The 22,879-nt window shown below is 35.5% G+C and overlaps 1 protein-coding gene across 1 annotated transcript in view; it reads left to right on the forward strand.

Annotated features, from left to right (window-relative positions):
- LOC122807193 (aldehyde oxidase 3-like) overlaps window positions 1–22,879 on the forward strand; it is a 1,326,697-nt gene that overhangs the window by 136,850 nt on the left and 1,166,968 nt on the right. The window contains exon 5 of the mRNA XM_044078243.1: window positions 13,998–14,124. Coding sequence (XP_043934178.1) covers window positions 13,998–14,124 — 127 coding nt within the window. The remainder of the gene's footprint in view (window positions 1–13,997; window positions 14,125–22,879) is intronic.

Here is a 22,879-nt window from a genome sequence, read left to right on the forward strand (position 1 = left end):
CCCAGGTTGGGTCCTACATGAACTACAAGAGGAACTAATCCCTCAAATAAAACAGCTATACAATCTCAGCCTCACTACAGGATATGTGCCCACAGAATGGCATACAGCAACAATGGTCCCACTCCACAAAGGTGGAGCCTCTACGGACCCTGGAAACTATCGCCCCATAAGCCTGACTAGCTTAGTCTGCAAGGCTATGGAGAGGATCATCATGGAGCTCATAAACAAAGACATTGGGGACCTACAGACACTAGATCCTACCCAGTTCGGCTTTGTCAAGGGCAGATCCTGCCTTTTGAACCTGGTTGACTTCTTTGAAACAGTCACCAAAGCCATAGATGAAGGGAAGGTAGTCCACACAGCCTATCTGGACCTTGTAAAGGCATTTGACACAATAATCCGCTCGGGCATCATAGATAAGCTATCCAGCTTAAATATAAACCCCTATGTCACAAGATGGGTCGAAAACTGGCTCAAAGACAGAACCCACAGAGTGAGAGTTGCTGGAGCCATGTCAGACTCTAAACCGGTCACAAGTGGCATCCCACAGGGTTCTGTCCTGGGACCACTCTTGTTCGGTATATACTTTTCCGAGGTACAGGCAAACGTGGGAGGACTATGGCTCACCAAGTTCGCAGACGACTGCAAACTGGGCGCCATAATCAACTCTCCAGCTGACACAAACATCCTTCAAAAAGGTCTCACAGAGACAGATAACTGGTGCCAGCGCCATGGTTTAAAGCTAAATGCCAAAAAATGTATAGTCATACCCTTTGGCAAAAACAATGTGCCCACAAATTACCACATAGGCGGAAACACATTAAGTTCAGAGAAAGTTATTAGGGACCTGGGGACCCAAGTTGATAGCAATCTCTCCTTTGAAAACCACATTGCCAAAGTGGTTAGAAAGACCTTCTACATAGCCCACCTCATCACGAAGGGTTTCACATCTAGATCAAGAGAGGTAATCGTGCCCCTTTATTCATCCCTCATCAGGCCCATCATAGAATACAATGCCCCTTTTGGGATGTACCTTACCCGACACCTGCAGCAATTAGAAAGACCCCAAAAGTATCTCACCAAGAGGATCAAGGGTCTCAAACAGATGCCATATGCTGCTCGGTTAAAAACTCCAGCTCTACTCAGTTGCATACCACCTACTTGAGGCAATCTATGCCTGACATACAAAGCTATGTCAAATCCAGAATTAATGGACATGCTCCACCTCAGTAAATCTAAATCCCTTAGAGCCACACGCTCGAGGGACTTGAACCTCAGCACAGAAATAAATAGAACTTGCTGGAGGGACAGGTTCATAACCCAGAGGCTCCCTTCACTCTGGAATAGAATTCTAGTTCATGTGAGGCAGAGCACCTCACTGAATCTCTTCAAGAAGAATCTCGATAAGTGGATGGGGGATCATAGGTTTGTCCCAGGGATTACTCCTGTGTCACTATTAGACAGAGGCACAGTAAACTAAACCTTAAAAAGGGCACAGTATACTCAAATCAAGGGGTGGCGTAAGCTATACAGAATCGGGCTAGGCTTATAATTGCCCCAAGACAGATAGCCTAGTATGAACCTATGAACCTATAAATGGCAACATAAATGTTCTCTTTTGTGTCACAGTTACCTTTCTGCAACAAAATGCCCTTCCTGTTGCCCCCTATGTGTACCACATCTTGGTTCAGCACAAACGGACATTTGTTACAATGACCACACCTGGTCGTTCCTTTCATAGACATAGTCCTGGGTGTAGTGAAATGTTCAATCAAAAATTTAAAAATTTTCCCCGCTTTGTAAACAAAGCTAGGTATTTGACCTAAGATATTAAAAACTTCAGTGTTACCTTTAAAAATAACCCAGTTTCTTTTTATGATCTCCTTAAGTGTCCGTTCTCCAGTTCCATAGGGAATAACCATACTAGTGTTGTAACCATCCTTAATGAGGGGTTGAGTGGTTTGTTTTTGGATAGTCTCACCGCTAGTCAACAGGGGATTGTACCTTGAACCCCATCCTTCAATTACTTGTTCGCCACCCTTTCCAATAAACCACTTGGATATCCTCTTACCTTAAACATATCTGTAATGATGGATACTTCTTCCAAAAATATTTCCTTCTTAGAACACATTCTGCCTGCCCTTACCAACTGTCCTTTAAAAATGTTCTTTTTAGTGTGGAAAGGATAACAACTTTGAAAATCTAGATAACTGTTTGAAAAAGTTTCCTTCCTATAAATTCTAGATTCAAACTTGTTTTGTAATTTATCCTTAGAAATCATCACATCTAGATAACTAATCTCCACCTCTGAAAAGTTGGCAGTAAATTTAAGAAATGGGCATATCTGATTAATGTGCTCAAGAAAACTTTTGAAATTAGATGTTGAATCGTTCCAAAGGATAAAAATATCGTCCAAGAAACGGTAATAAGTAAGCCACATCTGTGAATAAATACTTGTAAAAATGTGTTTTTTTTCCCCATGAATAAAGTACCAGATTGGCATAAATGGGAGCACGTTACCCCCATTGCAACCCTCTGAAGTTGCCTATAAAATTCTCCTTCAAATATGAAGTAATTGTTTGACAAAATGTGTTCCATTACAGCCATAATGAAATTAATCATAGTGTCTGAAAAACTAGTAAGTTCCCTAATGGCCTCATAGAATAAGTCTAATTCCTCCTTTTGGGGAATTGAGGTAAATAAGTCCACTACATCTATAGTGGAAAAAATAACTTCATTGTTATACCATCTTTCATTAAATTTAGACAGAAAATCCCAGGAATCCTTCAGTAAATAATCAACAGTTTGTAATGAATCTTTCAAAATTATATCCACAAACATGCACAATGTGTGTGTAGAACTATTGTGTGCAGAAATAATAACCCTGAATGGTGGTTTCTGAATACACTTGTGCACTTTGGGAATACCAAAGGCTGTAGGTATAAGGGGATGCTCTGTTTTTAAGAAGTTGTACAAATCTTCTGAAATAGTTTTTTGAAGTAAAGAATCTTCCAGAAAAAATTGAATTTTCCTATGTGCTAGAGAAGCTTCATTCCTAGATGAAATTTGGTATTTTTCTGTATCAGAAAAAAATCATAGTTAATTAATTCACATAATCTGTACCATAATAAAGCACCACACCCCCACCCTTATCAGGCTTCATAATTCTATATGTTTTATTTGTTCTAAAGTTGTTTAGTAAAGTAAATTCATCTTTACTTAAATTAAATCGTTTGGTGGGGTTGTGACTTTTAATTTCATTTTAAATGTCACCCTCACATGCTTTCTCAAATGCCATTATTAAGGGGTGAAGTGGTGGGTTAAAACAGCTTTTCTTCTTTAATATCTGTTTCTGCTTTTCTCCTTTACTGTTGACTACATCCTCTTTAAACATGATCTTAAAATTTAGTTTTCTGGTGTACAGTTTTAACTCTGTAATAGTATCCACTGTCTCCAATTTAAAAGTGGGAACAAACTTGAACCCCTTCTTAAACAAAGAGAAATATGTGGTGTCTATATTTAAATCTGTATAGTTGTAGATTTTGAATCCATCCAATGAAGCAAATGTACCATTATGAGTGACCTGAATATCTGTCTCATTAAATATCTTATTTATCTGTGGTTGTTTCTCTACCCTCCCCTGCAATTGCCTCTGTTGTTTTGTCTGAGTACATAAGTGTCCCCAAAAAACCTTTTTGTCTATTTCTATTTTCAAAACATTTGGACCTTCTAATAGGGGGAAAGTTTGAATTAAAGAAAAAAGCGTTAACATTTTGAATGTTTTTAACAACAGGGTATGTATTGTTTATAACATTTTTTAAAAAAAAACAACACTTTTTAAGTACAATGTAATATTTATAATATTGTTTCTATTTATTCATTTATTCACTTATTCAATTAGCAGTTCTTATTAAGTTGTATAAAAGGGTTGACTTGTAGGGGAATTTAGTTCTCATGAAGTCCCCGAAGGCTAGGGGAAGAAAGCGCTTAACCAATAAATTTGTGGAAGTAAATAATTCTTCTTGGTTTATGTGTGAAGCTAATGGTGTGACCACTACTCGTTTGGGCATCAAACAGTTTTTATTGAAACATGTTATTGAGACAAATGAACACCATATATTTAAGTTTATGGTCCTGGGGAGATGTATGGCAAAGCCAAGGGGAGGAGATATTAGAACCAGAATGGAAGGACTGGAGGCTGAATGGATTGTAAGGCTAAGGGTAGACAGAAGGCATGGCCTTAATTACCATGTCCCTTTGAGAACCATCCTGAAAACTCGACCCTTACATAGATGGAACTGTCAGAATTTTCGTATGCATTTGTGTTATATATATATATTTTATATGTTTTTATCACTTTTATTGAAATGTCTTTTTCTTTAAAAGTTGAATGATAGGTCATGTGATACTAATTAAAAGTATAAGTATGGTGTCTTTATACCTTGTTATTTACACCTGAAGAAGCAGTCAGTGAAAGCACTTGTGTTTGTGTTTGGTACCATTAAATTATTTGGAGAACTGGAACCTTGCCTCTGCTTGTTTGTTTACACTAAAGTACGATTAAAGTTCATGAAATTAGTATTGTTTCAATCTTTGATGTCAGCCAAAAGTGCTCTTCGCAGCACTTGCAATGCACCTAATACTGACTCGTCTGCAGTTTGTACGAAGTTACATGGATTGGTAATATATCTAAGTATGATTGTAGATTCTTTTTTATAAGACCTGTTGCTCCTACTACTATTGGAACTGTCTGGGTATCTTTCTTCCACATTGCTCTCATTTCTGCCGGCAGATCCTGATATTTTATGACTGCATCTCTCTGTACGCAAGGCACTGTAGTCACTGGGTGTGGCAATTTCAATGATCAATGCTACTTTTGTCTTCTTTTCTTGGACCACTATATCCAGTTTTCTAGCATCTGTCTTTTGAACTGCTTGTAATGGGTGATCCCGTGTGATATAAACTTCATCATTTTCTATGATGCTTTGTGGGTCATGTTTCCAGTGTTTTTCAGCCACTTCATTACCATAATGTCTGCACAATCCTCAGTGCAACAGTCTCTCCACATTATTATGCCTTTCAGTATGCAGTCCTTCTGCTATTAGTGTGTTGCAACCAGCAACAAGATGTGTGACTGTTTCCAATTCTGTTTTACAAAACCTACATTTGTCTGTTTCTCCCACATGTTCAATGGACTTTGTAAACCAGCGTGTACATAGACCACTATCTTGGGCTGCCAATATTAACCTTTCTTTTTTTGGTTTGAATTCATCTCTCCTTAACCATTCCTGTGTTCATTCCTGATCAATATGAGGCTCTTCCAGAAGTTTTCTGTGCTTTTAACTATATTTATGTTTTTTCCACATTTCTTGCCTTCTCATCTTGTCCTTCACCTTCTATTCTTTCTTTTGGTTTTTGGCACATTCAGTTGCTGCCTGGTTTCTATCTACTGCTGGTTTGATTTCCATTCCTGCTTGATGTCGATATGCTTTTGCTAAATCAAGCAGAGAAGTCATCTTAGATTTATTCTTATGTTTCAAAACTTTCACTACATTTGGATCTTGTGAAGTCAGTAGATATGTGTGTGGAGACCCACAATTGCAGATCTATACATGTAGTCAGTTTCAAGGAGGCCCCATCCCTCCTTCAGAACAGGGAATATATAATCTTGGTATGCAATGATTTTTATAAATCATTTGGTGAGCCTGAAGCATCCTTCTTGTTTTAAAATCTAATCTATCCAACACTTTTTGGGCCAGTCAGTCACTCCAAAACTGTATGTTAGGACAGGAAGAGCAAGTTGATTTATAGCTTGGATATTGTTCCTAGATGTCAATGCTGTTCTCAGGATTAATTTAAGTCTTCTAAAGTATTCCTTACTGGGGTTTATTCACATTTGTTCATGTTTTATTGCTGATCCTCCATCAAGTCCCAAGTATTTATACAATACCTCTTGCTCAAGTTCTTTTATATCACATTCTTGTCCCAAACTGATGTTTTCCTGGTGCTGCAGTTCTCCTGTTTTAAAGGTTGCTTTTGGACATTTATCAAGACCAAATGACATTTTAATATAATCTGAAAAAGTTTTGACAACCTGCAACTGTCCTTTCAATTCCTCATCTGATGAGCTATACAGTTTTAAATCATCGACAAAGAGAAAATGAGAAGTCATTAGACTTTGTTGTTTTCTTGGAGCCAAATTGTAGCCATGGCCTAAGCTGCTAAGTAAACAGCTTAATGGGTTAATGGCAAGGCAGAATAACAATGGTGACAGAGAGTCTCCCTGGAATATCCCCCTTTGAATTTTTATTCCTGGGATAATAATCTGTCCTTTATCGTGGCTTAATTGCAAAGTGGTCTGCCATTGTTTCATGGTTACTGTAATGTAGTCAATCACTGTAGGGTGTATCTTATACATTTTTAAGCACTCTTATATCCATGAATGTGGGATACTATCAAATGCTTTTTTGTAGTCAATCCATGTCATTCTTAGATTCTTCCCATTTTTACAGTTCTCCACTATAACTTTATTTAACAACAAATGATCCTTTGTTCCATATGACTTTCTTTTATTACTGCCGTTTTATTCTACTGTCATAATTGAGTTTTCTTCTAAATGACTATAAACTCTGTTGGCGTCAATTCCCGTGTATAGTTTATATGTCATTGGAAGGCAAGTTATTGGTCTATAACCTTTAGGGTAGCTTGTAGGTTCACTTTTAAGTAAGAGCATTGTTTTGCCTGTTGTTAGCTAGTGTGGTGTCTGTTCAAGGTGCGCATATACATATTTCTTACTCATGGCTAAATCCTCGTGCAAAGATGTTAATACTTTTAACCAAAAGTTAGGTACTGCATCTGGGCCTGGAGTTTTCCAGTTAGAGGCTTTTCTTAACTTTATTTCAATCTCTCTGGCTGTTACTTCATCCCATTTCATATCCTGTACTTTTAAACTTCTTATTCTTTCTTTTACATCTTCTGTTCATTTAGCATCTTTGTTATGTTCCACAGGATCTTCATGGATACTTTTCCAAAATGTATCTACTTCCTCTTTTTATGGTGGTCTTTCAGTTCTTTTTACCTTATTTCCCAATTATTTATAAAACTTTTTTGGGTTATCAATAAATTGCTTATTTTGTACTTTTCCCTTATTTTTATCTGTGTATCTTCTAAGTTTTTCCACCTGTGCTGAAATTTTTAGTTTGTTATTTGCGATAGTGCATGATAGATCCTGGTCTATTCTAATACTGTGCATTGCTTTAATCACATCTATCTTTCTTAGTATTTTTGTTGATCTATTCTTCTATAATCTTCTAACAGTGACACTTCTTGTCTTAATTGCTTTATAGTTTTCTTTATTTGATACTTCCATAATTGTATTCAATTTCTCCCCTTCCTTTCCCTCACTAACTTGTGATCTTGTGGTAGAACTTTATCAGTTATTAATTTAGCTGCACACTAGTATATCATGTTTACTTCTGTTGTATCACATGGATCTCTATGGACAGTTCTAATTACTGCATTCATTTGTTTTATCAGGTTTCTTACCTTTTGGGTTTTATTGACCTTCTACAGTCTATTTCTCTCATTAATCTTAATATATCTATCCATGTCTATCCATGTCCATTAAATCAAGCAACTCTTCTCTTAGCTCATTTTCTTCCAAACTGAGGGCACGTCCTTTGTTTTCCGTTTCCTGCAGGCATTCTATAGAAAGTTCTGTAGAGTCTCCTTTTGGCACATCCTCTTCAGTTTCATCCTGTGTCATCTGTTTCTCTGCCATATAGGGACTCACTTGCCTATCACTCCTCAACATTGACTGCATCAGAATTTCCAGTTTCCTGTCCCTTTCCTTGCTGTGTAGCTTCACGTGAACATTTATACTGGTTTCCTGTGGAAGGCTCCAAAATATCTTGATTGCTTCCTGTTCCACTGGTTTACCCTTAATTTGAATATCCATTGCCCTATCCTGTTGTGGTGCTTTCTGCATTCGATTTTCTGCACTGAATCCTTCTCTTTGCAGCTGTTCCATAACCTCAATTTCTATTTCTTTGATTTCTCCATTACTAATCTCTTTTTCTACTTTTCCTCTTAGTCTTCCTATTTTTTGTAGTATAAAGTTTTCCATGTCTGGATTCCTTTGTTTATATTTTTCTTCAAATATCTTTGGTGCTGCTCTTTTTGTATTGATTAGTTTTGCTTTCTCCTTTGCATAAATATTACACCATATTAAATCTCTTTTCCTTTCCCATGTCCATATTTCTTCTTCACATGTCTCCTGATCTTCTTGCTTTTCCTTATTCTGGGGCTCATTCCATCATGCTGTGATGTAGTCTGTGTTAGACCGTCTACATTAAATCCTTCACTTTGCAGGCATTCCATAACTTCAACTTCTTTAACTTCTGATTTACTAATCTTTTTTCCACATTCCATCTTTGTGATATTCATTTTTTTATTGTGAAATTTTCCATATCTGGATGCCTTTGCCTGTATTTATCTTCGACTATCTTTGAGGCTGCCTTCTCTATATTGTTAACTTGGCTTTCTCCTTTGCATAAATATTGCACCATATCAAATCTCTCTTTCTTTTCCATGTCCATATTTCTTTTTTATATTTTTCAAATATCTCTAGGTTTTGTTGTTTATATTTTTACACTTCCTCAGATGCTTCTTTTTCCAAACAGATCAAAGTTTCTTGATCTAAAGACTGTTTTTCAAAAATCTGTTGTATTAATGAACACAAATTTGTATTTGAAGCTTCTGACAGTTTTTCCTGTGGAAGTATTTTTTTCCTCTAAGTTCTCTCTTAATAGTTTTGGATATCGTGTCTGGATCTTCTGGGCTTTTTACATAATAGTAACAATACATAATTTCTTTCTTATCCTCAGTAGTCCACTCTGTCGTTTTTACAGCTCTTCTTTGGCTAATCAATTTTTGTGTTTTTTTTAAGCAGTATCTGTGGTATGGTCAATCCAGTGTTCTGTTAGGTTTGAAGTTTTGAAAACGCCATATCACAGGTTCCCTGATTTCACAACCTGTAAGATTCCCTTTGAACTAAAGGTATTTCACTGTAATGAAGGTTTTAGAGAATTCAGAATGCAGCAGAGTTGTGACTAGCCTTCAGCTTGCCCATTGGCACAGAGGTATGGCTTCTGTCTGTACCATGCAAGAACCAAGGTTCAGGGTTTGATTTGTCATTTATCTTCTGTGTGATTCTGAGCAAGTCACTTAACCAGACAGTATTCTGGGGCAGTTGGGAAACTGTGCCAGTCACTATAATGGTCTTTTGACTGCATGTCTAGTAATTACATATGAACCTAAGCATAAAGAGGTAATATCTATCTGACCAGAAGCAACCGGACTAGTCAAAGTTTATGAGCACATTTACAAAGGTCTTAAGAACTGTTACAGTGAAAGAAATTCCTTAGAAGCAGTTGCAAATATTTTAAGGGATTTAAAACGCTCTAAACTATAACAGGTCAGAGTCCACTTTGAAAGGATGGGTTCAAGGAAAAAACTTTTGAAGTGTGACGTAACCTGTTTTCAAACCCAAGTGATATGATACACAGGCTTATGGAAAAGGCTCAAGATAAAAGAATATACTGCAAGAAAAGATATTTCACTAAGCTTGCAATTGAGATTGGGATAGTTTGTTTTGTTGAAAAAGTTTAACAGGCAAATGTTGTACTATTATCCAGACCCCTATCAGATTGCTAAAATAAGTTAGTCCATGATTTATGTGAACAAAGACATACCGTGTTAATGTATTAGTCATTGCCAATGAACTTTGAGTATCTCTGCAGTGACTGATTTACCTGCTAGGACAAAAGGTGTAGATAGGGAATTAATTAGTTCTTCAAAAAGTGTTTAATGGAAACCCCACTGTTAAAGGGGTTATATTGCTCTTGTATGTAATTTAAAAACTAATTGTCTATAGATAAGGAGCTTAACAAATATGTGTAAACCAGAATTAGGTTTATTTGTGTGTATGTGTGTGTGTGTGTGTGTGTGTGTGTGTGTGTGTGTGTGTGTGTGTGTGTGTGTGTGTGTGTACATATATGTATACAGAGATACATATCTGGAAAGAATGGTGGACACATTCTATGTGCATTTAGGAATTATGGGACAGGAGACATTATCCAGATAGGGGAATAGAAGGAAGAATATGGCAAATATTTGGATGATTCCATTAATTAGAATGTAAATCAAAAATAACATGTCTATTACAGTGGGATGAAAATACAAGAATTAACACAGCAGAGTGGCTAGATCGGGGCTAAAGTTTGAAGGCCATATAGATAAAGAATTCATCCTGATCATAAACATTTCCAGATAGTAAATTTAACATGATGGGCAAGAGACTGTAGTTAAAAAGAAAGATAATTCCTGCCAGACCAGAGTTCAACAGACTGGGAGGAATATCTAAATAGCTTGGAGCCATCATGGAAAATGCATTTTCACTTCAAGCTAAAGAGATGCAGGAGACAACAGCAACATGTGAATAGCAATGTGTGTGTGTGAATCTTTCTGGAAAACATTGGATAATGGTCATCACTGACAGATTTATTTACTAAAGAAGCAAGCTGAAACATGCAGTGTTCACACAAGGTGGAATACAGTAGTACCACTGAGCTAGGCAGTGATATATACTGAGATGAACCTGAGCATTTTGATAAGGCCATTTTGTAGGTATTTTGCATTAGAAGATAAACTCTCCCCATGTGGGTAAAGTGTGTGCATATTGCGTTTTGAGAATTAAGACATTTTCCATAAAGGGTCAAGGAGAGCTGTTGAAAAACTAACATTGATTTCCAGTTTTGAAAAAAAAAATCAAAATGGGCTTCACCAGAAGTTTTAAAATGCATATTCTCCCCCTCTACGACACCCTCTATGCTGGTCACTTTCTTTTCTACACTTCTAGAATTATTAAAATCAGCTATATACTCATTGTACCTTAGGAGAAAAGAGATTTCTATAAGTGCTGTGACCCTGGATGACAAATGTGATTTTTGACCTCCTTTGAGAGCAATCCACATTTTTCACAGCTGGCTTTCAACCTGTTGGTGAATTCCTGTCTATGGATATGTATATCAAATCTTGTGACCCTATATACAAATTTAAGTTCATAGGTAAGCATGTGGTCCAGGTGATCACTCAGAAGCCTAGCCCGATTTCTCATTTGCTTCATTGCACTGTCTGGTTGAATAACTTGTTCAGAGTCCCACAGCAGGCAAATAAAGGCTGAGTGAATCAAACCTTGACACTGTCTGGTTGAATAACTTGTTCAGAGTCCCACAGCAGGTGAATAAAGGCTGAGTGAATCAAACCCTGAACTCCAGGAAGCAGCTCTTTCACAGATTATAGCCTTAAGTCTCTGTACTAACTTATATTCACTGTGATAAATGAAAGTTAGACTAAGGTCAAACCAAATGCCCAGATACCAAGTGGGTCAGGTGCTGTGAAAAGAGGTAAACCATACTAGTCTGAGCAGCCCAAATGCTATAGTTTAAGATTTACTTTTTTAATTTGCAAGTTTTTAACGAACTAGTTCCGGACCTTGATAAATTAGCAATACTGGTAGATACATATTTTCTGTAATGCTTCCTTGTTCCAGTTAAGAACAATGGTAGGTACCTATTTCCCAAATACTTCTTTGTTCCAGTTAACAATACTGGTAGGTACACATTTCTCTAATGCTTCCTTGTTCCAGTTAAAAACAATGGTAGGTACCTATTTCCCAAATACTTGTTTGTTCCAGTTAACAATACTGGTAGGTACACATTTCTCTAATGCTTCCTTGTTCCAGTTAAGAACAATGGTACGTATCCATTTCCCAAATACTTGTTTGCTCCAGTTAAGAACACTGGTAGGTACCCATTTCCTAAATACTTGTTTGTTTTTTAGGAATACTGATAGGTACCTGTTTTCCTAATACCACTTTGTCTCAGTTAGGAACACTGGTAAACATCTGCAATAGTGTTCTATAATCCCAGTTTATCCAGTTTATAAAATTTGTATTTACTCAGTCACCCAGTGCCAATTTGTCACAGTCAGGAATACTGGTAGATACACAGTCCCAGAGCTGTAATATTTCACAGTTGAGACACTTGCTGATTACCCATTTGCCTAATAGCAGCATATCACAGTTAGAAACATTTATGGGTACTCAGTCAACCAGTTCTTCTATCACTACAACAAAACAAATGTATTCTCCATGCATTTGTTTTTTGTTTTGCCTGTGCCCTCCCCTGCTCAGCTATCCCATAGCACTCTGACACATCCTGTATTCACTTAAATCCGTATATCTCAACCTCTAAGCCCAATAAATCTAGACAAAACCTGGGGGTACAAAGGCTCAAAAATGGGGGCAGATTTTAAATATTGCTCTTATAAACTTAGAAAGTTGCTAAAATAACAAGGCATGTATTAAAATGCATTTTCTAAAGGATATGGCATCTGAAACTTAAATGTATGACATTATTTACTGATTTCATTCTTAAGATCATTCCATTGATTTGCCAGAAAAAAAAATTATGAGGAGCAGACTGAAATTATGAGGCAAAAATGTTGGCATTCTTCAAAAATCTGGACAGTTGAGAGGTATGCTTTGATCTTCTTGGCTTGACATTTTGCCTGGACTGACAGACTAATCTTAACATCTTGGGGGATAACCAAGAAGACTTGTCAGGTTTGGTGCAATTCATCTGGCAGCAAAAATGCTGACCAGAGTGTGACCATAGCCATCCATGGGAGGCAGTCTCATGAACTATGGTCACATTCCTGAAAGATTATTCCAGATTCTGCCTCAGTGTAGTAGATACATTGTTGTGACACTTTTGTTCATGAAGCAAGATTATCATGAGTTTATTAAACATGTGGATTGAAAAAAGTTTCTAAATGTATGATTTAGCATTTCATTTTTGTTAAAATTCTTCAACTGCAGCAAATCCTCACACTGAAAATTAAAACATACACATTTGTGATTCCATCTAGAGAAGGAAATAGCAGATTTTTTTTAAAGTATTTGTTAAAGAAAATGATTTTTAAATTCACTTTCCAAAATCACTGTCCAAGCCTGACATTAAGATTCCCAATGTTTTAAAGGGGTAACACTATCTAACAATATACTGAAGTTTAGTTACAGCAATATACAAAACATTACAAATTAGCAAATCTAAATATCCAGATTTCATGTTTTGGTGCTGAAGGGGCTAGAACTCATCTCATCTAGACCAGAATAGACAAGGGGTAGATGATTTTGCTCAAGATCATGTCACAAACATATGAAAGGGTCATGCTGAACCAGAGGAGCAAACAGGGAAGTAGGGGCCACTGGCTGTAGATTATAGGGGTGTGCTACTACCCGGATCTCCAGAAGTACTTTGTCATAGAAAGGTTTGTGGACATGGAATGGATTACTAGAATGAGAAGTTAAGAGAGAATCCACAAATGCATTCAAGAGTGCATGGCACATGTTGGTAAAAAGGGTAAGGGGAAAGACAGGGCTGTAGTAGGGGTAAAACATTATGACACTTAAAATTAGATGGACTTACTGTCTTATGCTATCAAGCAAACATAAAGTAATGAAAATATTTAAGACAAATTCCATAATGGATGTGACAGTGTTCAATATTGGACCAAAATACCACAACTCCCTGTATTATGTATTATTCATTCCTAATGTTAGACAAAAGTTTAAAGCAAGGAATAAGATCTGCCTACTTGCATTTCTCATGAGACTTCTTTTGTTAACATACTGTGTATGCTGCAATTTGCAATTTGTCTTCCTGAACATTTTTTAAGAGGGCTGAAATGAATTACACTATGCTATGGTCAGTATGCTCATAGTAAATCAATCCTTAATCAGTTACATTATACCGTTTGTGAGTTCAAACACACATGTCCACAGCAGGTTAAATATGACCGCTTTCATCATTTGCTCAACTTGTTCACATGCATTTTCACTTATTAAATCCATTTGATATGTCTTGTATTTCTAGGAGCGGATTGCTAAGGCCCATGGCTCACAGTGTGGCTTCTGCACTCCGGGTATGGTGATGTCCATGTATACATTACTGAGGAATAATCCTGAGCCGAGCACAGAGGAGTTACTGGAAGCATTATCAGGTAGTAGAACACATTTTGTTGTATAGACTATTAATTTGTGGCCTGCTGTTGTTCCAGTTATTCCAATTCAGATTCAAGCTGTTTGTTAACCACATTACTGGACAGACATTGCCTCTTTAGGGGCAACCAGGGAGCAATGTTTGGTTAAGTGACTTGGTCAGAGAGTTACATCAATGAAGTAGAAACTGTCAGAATCAAACCAAGGATTGCTGCAGAGTCTAGGTCTGCAGCGCATAATCTTAAACTTCTATGCCAAAATACCAAAATGTTATCAATAACTACAGAGTGTTAAATAGAAATTAAATGGTTTAGCAACTGTGTTGATATTTATATTCTTTAAAAATATTACAGTATTAGCATGGTAATTGCTTATGCATTCACCTCAAACTAGATTGCTGGCTTTTCTCTTCAGGTTCTATATTGCATCACAACACAATTCAAATGTTGCACAACTGTCACTATTCATAAAACACAGCATCATGTTGACCTAAGGAATATGTGATCTGTGAATCTATAAAAAGGAAATTAAACTGTCTTTCTTACTGAAATCTGGAAATTTGATATTTTAAATCTGAATGGCTTAAAACAGGTCATTGCAATCTATTCTGAATGATAAAAAAGTCTAAAGTCCATAGTACGACTGAGCCTGAAATTATTCCATATACACTCTTTTGGGATGTCCCTTATATCCAATTGATTTTAAGGATATTGAGTCTTGGACCACACTAATTTTACATTGGCAAATTACAGTTTTGACAAGTAAGTTACTACCGCTTTAGTTTACGCTGTCATGAATGGATGTGTGCATACTCAGAATTTTAGTGTTTTGTAATACTTCGGTCTAGAATATCATATTTTCTTAAAAGGTTCTTAAAAGTTTAATTAGTTACAGGGTCCCAAGATAGTAAAGAAGACTTTAGAGCTCAGCAGTATTACCTTTTACGTACAATGCAGGATTAAATCTACTTGTTACACAATAGTGTCTAAGCAGTTTTTATGGGAAATTAATGAGCACACATTTTATCAACACCAGAGTCATTTTTATATATGTTTGATAGCTTCTTTAATACATGTATTTTAAATTATATTATGTATTATTATCCTTGGTCTGTGACCATATTTGTCTGTAAGAAGACCAGCGCATTTTATCATTTTATACAGCAGTGAATAAATAATACAATACCTATTTGTGTGAAATTTTAAACCGTTCTTTTGTAGATTTTCCTTTACATTAGTCTTTAGGTATGAAAGAACTTATGTCTATGCTCTGCTAGTCCACAATTTGGTGTGGTATTAATATTACTTGATTTTACTGGGATCTTGATACAGTACATGAATAAATGTGAAATATGTTTGTATTGGTAACATGACTGATTTAACATGGCATAAATAATTTGACATGGAATGGCAAAAACCCTTTGAAATCTATGATGGTAGGTTTGCAGAAATTAAGGTTGTACAACATATTTTTGCTGGAAATAATGGATTATACTATGGGAAAATAGCTTTCTGCATTACAGCTGCATCCATTGCTGAAAGAGAGGTGTGAAATATTAGCTTGATTATCTTTCTGACTGAATACCTAAGGAATAAACATCATATATTCACATACTGAATAGACAAGATAGCAATTATGTATGTAAGTACATGTACATACATACACACACACACACACACACACTCACACACACACACATAGACACACACACCTATATATATTTATTTATTACTTTTGCTGACCAGGATAGACTAACTGGATAAACAAACCCTTTTTTGGGCGAGATAATTACATTTCAGATTGTCATCAATATGGACTCCCTGCAATTTAATATCTTGTACAAGCTCAATTTAGTGTGGTCAGAGGAGGAAATGGTAAATGAGTTTTTTGGGCTATTATAATGTTTGGGGATAAACAGAAGACGTTTAGATTTTTTTTTTTGAGATTTGAGAAGTAGCTGTGCATAGTGTAGCCAAGTTTCAAGTGAAGAGAAGGATTCTTGGGTTATTGTTTGTAATCCTTTGAAAATCTTGGAAGAGCAGATAAGGGTTGAATCAACTGTGTCCTGAAGGATGTTGGCATATTTACTTGGTGTGGGAAGTGAACTTATGAATATGTTAAAGAGAATGGGACTCAGGATGGATCCATGAAGATCACCAACTGAAATTGATAGAAATGAAAAAAAAGGAATTCTGCCATCTGACTGAAATGTATGGAATTGGTAAATGTGGAACCAGGTCCACTATGAAAGTGAGTTCAGTGAGTCTTTGTAGTAGGATGGGGTGAAATATGGTGTTGAAGGCTTTTGAGAGGTCAAGGAAGAGGACTGATACATGGTTACTTGTATTTCTGATTAGGTTACCCGTAATGAAGCTGAGAAAAGCAGTAGAGGTGCTGTGGAGTGGGCAGAAACCATGTTGGGATGGAGAGAGGAGAGAAAGTTGAGAGAGGCAGGAAACTAGCTGAGACTGTACACATCTCTCCGGGATTTTCAATAGAGGAGATAGACTTGCTATAGGGGAATAGTTTTTGATATATGTGAAGTTGTGACCTTTGTGGAGGGAGGGATTTGGAATTTTCTCGAGAGATGGGAAACATTTGACTCTGTCATAGAACAATTTATAAGGACTGAAACAAGAAAGGCTAATGCTTCTGAGACTACATGAAGGTATTAGGTTGTCAGGAGCAAAAGCTGTTAGTTTTAACTTGAAAAGGTGCCTTTTTGTAGTAGAGGTAGGGACAAGTTGAAGAGAGAAGAGTTTTGTGTGGTTGGGAAGGGGGTGATAGGTTGATGCTGGTGTTATTATTGAGTATGGTTTGTACAGATTATATAAAGTGAGAGTTGAATAGAGTGGCAATGTCTTCAGAGCTGTGAGGAGTGGCCGGTCAACGTGACAGCTTGGAGGTACAACCAGGGTTTAGGAGGCTGTTTATGTGTCTCCAGATAAGTGTAGAATTCTTATCATTCTGCAGTTGAATGTTGGTGAAATACACTTTTTGTCAGCTATGGTGTGGTATTTTGTTCCTAAGGTGTTTGCATTTTTGGTAATTTTGCATAGTTTTGTCTGCTGTCCAGATATTCCAAACTTTATCTCTTTGTTGCATAAGTTGTCAGGAGGGTGTGGATAACCAGGGGGCAGTCGTTGTTTTTAAGCTTTTAGTTCTGAGTGGGATAAGGTCAGTAAGATATTAAAGGAAGGTTTGGTTGGCTGCATTATCAGTCATGTGAGTTTTCAAGGAGGACCAGTTGTATTTTGTTTAAACTGGAGATGAGAGTGTTCATGTTGAAATTAGTGAAGAGAAGGTTTGAGGAGCTGCACTTTATGGGTATTGGTTTGTTGTCGTGCAATATAAATGGGGAGGTGCTCACTTAGGGAGTTAGGTAAGGTAGCAGAAGAGGAGGAGATTTTGTTAGGGGAGCAGGTGAGAATCCAATCAGTGATACAACCATTCTTTGGGTTTTTGTTGAAATATGTAGGGAAGGTGGTTAGTTGACTAAGGCCAAATAGATTTAAGGCTTTAGTGGGGTTATCAGAGGAAAGAGAAAAATAGCTGATGCTAAAGGCACCTAGAATTATTTTTCCTGTTTAGCACTTGAAGAGACCTAACAGAAAATGTCTTCTGTTGTATTGACATTGTCATTGAGTGGGGTATATATTCCAGTTATTGGTATTACTAAGTTTGAGGATGGAGTTGAGAATTTCTGCATTGTTAAATGATGGAAGTTTTAGTGGATGCCACTGTAGTTATATGTATATCTACCTATATTTATATATATATATATATATATATATATATATATATATATATATATATATATATATATATATATATATATATATATATATATATATATATATATATATATAGTTTCCCTAGTATTGTCTATGTGAGCTAACATGCTACCATTCAAACACAGACCAAGTCACAGCTAGTGTAAAAGGGCTTCTGGATAAAAATATAGTAAATAAACTCTTCAAAAGCATCCAACAGACCAACCAACAGCAGAACAGCCATATAAAAACAATGATTTATTGAGTGAGTGCTTTCTTAGTGTGACACACTACTTCATCAGACCATAAAACACATCTACCAATCCATCAATAAATATCAGTATTCATAAAACAGCAGCACCAATCATATTGCCCTATTCATTATCAACAAGACTAAAAGAGACAGTGTAAATGAAAATTAAAAAAAAAATATATATGTCTATATATATCACTGCTTTAAAACTAAAGCTTAAATGTATAATATGTACATATAAAAAACTGTTGCTCATAATAAAATATAGAAAATCTAAAAAATGCACATAGCAAAATGTGAAAAAGCATATAAAAACAATTGTTTAAACAGTGGTCTGCACTTCAAAAAAGGGTTTCAGAGGTACCCTATCATGCAACCCCCTTCTTTTGTCTGCCTTCAACCTAATAATCCACCTACTTTCAGAAGTTTCAGTGGAATTGACAATATCACCCCCCTCTCATTCGTATTTACCCTCTCAAGAACAAGAAGCCTAATTGTATGTGATGCATCAGTTTTACACACTTAGCTAGAGCATTAGTCTGATCACCATTCCTAATTTTAGCTATGATATAGTTTACTTAGCTATTTGCAATGTCTACTAGTCCTTCCTTGTTGGGAAGACTGATCTGAAGCTTAGGTTTAGAATTAGGGAGCATCTTCTTAAAATTAGGAATGGTGATCAGACTCATGCTCTAGCTAAGCATGTGTGTAAAAGTGATGCATCACATACATTTAGGTTTCTTGTTCTTGAGAGGGTAAATAAGAATGAGAGAGGGGGTGATATTGTGAATTCCACTGAAACTTCTGAAAGTATGTGGATTATTAGGTTGAGGGCAGACAAAAGAATGGGGTGGAATGATAGGGTACCTCTGAAACCCTTTTTTGAAGTGCAGACCACTGTTTAAATGATTATTCTTATATGCTTTTTCACATTTTGCTATGTGCATTTTTTAGATTTTCTATATTTTATTATGAGCAACAGTTTTTTATATGTACATATTATAGATTTAAGCTTTAGGTTTAAAGCAGTGATATATATATATATATATATATATATATATATATATATATATATATATATATATACATACATAAATTTTCATTTACACTGTCTCTTTTAATCTTGTTGCTTAATGAATAGGGCAATATGATTGGTGCTGCTGTTTTTTGAATACTGATTTTTATTGCTAGATTGCTAGATGTGTTTTATGGTCTGATGATGTAGTGTGTCTACACTACAAAAGTGCTCACTCAATAAATTATTGCTTTTTATATAGCTGTTCAGCTGTTGGTTGGTCTGTTGGATGCTTTTAAAGAGTTTATTAACATGCTAACATTGAGTTCTGCATTGTTAATACACTTTGGTCAGCAATGCAGATGGGTGACAGCTGTGGGAAAATGGACAATCCCTACTGTTGTAAAATATGCCCCTTCTCCAGGATTTGTATAATCTCAGAATTAGAGTATATCATTTGTAAGGAGTGTGGTGGCACAGCCCATACACATTGGGTGTGCTTCACGCTCCCTGCATATACAATGCTTAGTTTGCATGTTCCAAGGAGTAACATCAGCACATGTGCAGAAGTGTGTCAATGTTTCTCTTCTGACATTAATGTGTTGACATTAGCCACACTGATGCAATGTCAATATGATGAATGCCACAATATCCATATATATATATATATATATATATATGTATGTATATGTAGTAACAAAAGTAAAAAACACTTGTTTGCAGGTCCTTGTGTCCATAGCAAAACTGTAGCAAAATATCTAAAAGCAAAAAGTGGACACAGGCAATGCTCCAGTTTAAAAAAGCTTTAATAAGGCACAAGCGCCTTCACAATTGCTTCTTCAGGTGCATAAAACAAATTAATACAAGTCAGGTATTTAAACACTACTAATAACCTCACATGACAATCATTTACCACATGACCTAATACAACCAACCTAATGCTATATTATTAAAGCTATATAGTGACAAGTATATTGCTGTCAACAAAAAATTTAAAGCACATATTTCAAAACACATTTTAAGAAAGTTTTTAAGTATATCAATATTTATTTTGTTGACATCAATATTTTTGTTACTAATAATGTAGCATTAGGTTGGTTGCATTAGGTCATGTGGTAAATGATTGTTATATGATGTTATTAGTAGTGTTTAAATACCTGACTTGTATTAGTTTGTTTTATGCACCTGAAGAAGCAATTGTGAAGGCGCTTGCGCCTTATTAAAGCATTTTTAACCTGGTGCATAGCCTGTGTCCACTTTTTGTTTTTGGATATTTTGCTACAGTTTTGCTATGGACTCAAGGACCTGGAAATGAGTGTTTTTTACTTTTGTTGGTGCATATACATATTTATATATATATATATATATATATATATAGATATATATATATATATATATATATATATATATATATATATATATGTGTATATATATATATATATATATATATATGGATATTGTGGCATTCATATATATATATATATATATATATATATATATATATATATATATATATTTATATAATGTATACACACACACACACACACACACACACACACACACACACACACACACACACACACACACACACACATATATATATATATATATATATATATTATAGATTAGATATATAGCTACAGATATTTGTAATAATAAGAGGACACAAATGCACAGTGATTCTATATAGCTTAATTGTGTGTGTGATATAAATGCTCTACAGAACAATCTTGCACTGCTGGAAAATTAGAGTGTTCTATTGAAAATCTTCACAGCTGGGCACAGTTACCTTGGTTTACAAACTTTGGGAATAATTACAGTATTGTGTTTATTTAATTTATTATTATTTAATATTTATTTACTGGAGTAGAGCTGTAATCTCAGTAGACCATCTTTGGGCTCAGCCCAGGAGCATGCAAGTAAAAGATTAATGATCACACAAACAAATAATAATACATAAATGATGAGTCGTAACAGAGAAGTTAACATTGTCTGTATATATACAGGTACAGTTGCTTTCAAAACATGATGCAAAATGAGTGAGTATGGCAGAGTGAAGTAGAATCTAGATAAGTAGAGACTGTGTAAGTAAATGAAAGTAATGTGGTTATATATTGTATACAACATTTCATTATAGTAACATAAATATCTCAGCCAACAAAAAAACAGGGTGGAAGTTGAGAGTTTCCCAGAAAGATTGTGTATAGCTCTAGTAATGAGGTGGGTGGTGAAAGGTATAAAACTGCTCTGTATGACGTTTTGGTATTAGGATATGCACTTACATCTGACTTGCAAGATGACGTGTTTTGTACTGAATTAAGAATTTAGGTTATTTAAGAGTTGGTACAGTGATTCTCTTAATTCTGAGGCTAGACCAGAGAAAGTGTGGTTTGTGCAGTGAAGCTTTGTTCTGGGAGTTTGCAGCAGAACTGATGCTGTCAGAAATTGTCTTTTAAGGTAATATGAGAGGATTTTCTGAACTGAATTTAGCAGCTAGCACTGAAAATATTTCAGATTGTAATAGTTTAAGTAGGTGAAATCCTTGTAAGAGTTTAGCTCTTTGTTTATCTGGTACCTGTTTTGCTTTCTGAGATGTCATACAATGAAGTTGTTAAATAAGAGCATGGCAATGAGTCTACATATTTTATTGGAAGTCTTTGCAGTACTTTGTGATATTTTTATTTGAGGCTGCTGCTGCTAAGAAAATGCTATATTCAACCTGTGCAAAAATAATTCCTTTGTAACAGATGCAGCTGCTAAGAAAAGACAGCATGGTGTCTTTGCTACTCAGAAAACAAACCAGTTAACATAAAATAAATGATCTGAGAATAACCCGCTATGGATATTTGTTCTTCAGATATTGCAGATGACATATGAAAATTATTCTAAGGCAAAATATGTGGTAATTTAAATGTTTTTTGTCATAAACAGTTTTTAAAACAAGTTGACTATAGAACGAAAGATTTACATTCATAGATGGTGTTCCTTTTAGAGATAGGATTCAGTATGATCTCTGAACTTAAGAGAAAGTGTACAAGTTTAACAATAACTTGTTTTGTTTTAATTCAGGACTATTCATGTGTGTATAGAAATCTTATTTTTCTGTTTTTATATTATTTCTGTTTTTCGCAAAGGTTTGTAATCTGAAATTATATTCAGGATAATTACATTTGAAACAGTTTTTTTTGGATATTAAATTCCTGACCTGTATGCAGATTAGCGAAAAGTATTTACTATAAACATGTGAAAATCTTGCTCTTCAGTAGTTAAGGGCCAATACTGAACTTAAATGTTATGAACTTGCATGGCAGACATTCTGTGCTGGTGCATTACTGTGCTTGGAAGGTATGAGTATAGGACCACATTGGATGGGTGAAGGAATGCTTACTGCATTGAATGTTTGTATTTTAACAATCGAAGTCCCATGCCAGCACTAATTGTTAATCCTTGGGTATTTAACAAATTTCACAATACAGCTTATCATTAGTTGTGTATCAGGAAAGAACAAAAAGTCAATAGTTTTGGTAGCAAAGTGAAATTACTGCTATCTTAGAAAAAGGCAAACAGCTGGCTTGAACATTTTGTTAGTAGGGACAGACATTTTCTAACAAGAGGTACAGTAAACACGCTACAGTTTAAACATCAGATATTGCAGCTTGCTGCTCTTCTACAATGGAAAGTTATGGAGTTAATGAAAATTATGGGCATGACAAATA

This window comes from Protopterus annectens, chromosome 7.part0 (assembly GCF_019279795.1).
Source record: "Protopterus annectens isolate FY-2018-M chromosome 7.part0, PAN1.0, whole genome shotgun sequence".
NCBI classification, from domain to species: domain Eukaryota; kingdom Metazoa; phylum Chordata; order Ceratodontiformes; family Protopteridae; genus Protopterus; species Protopterus annectens.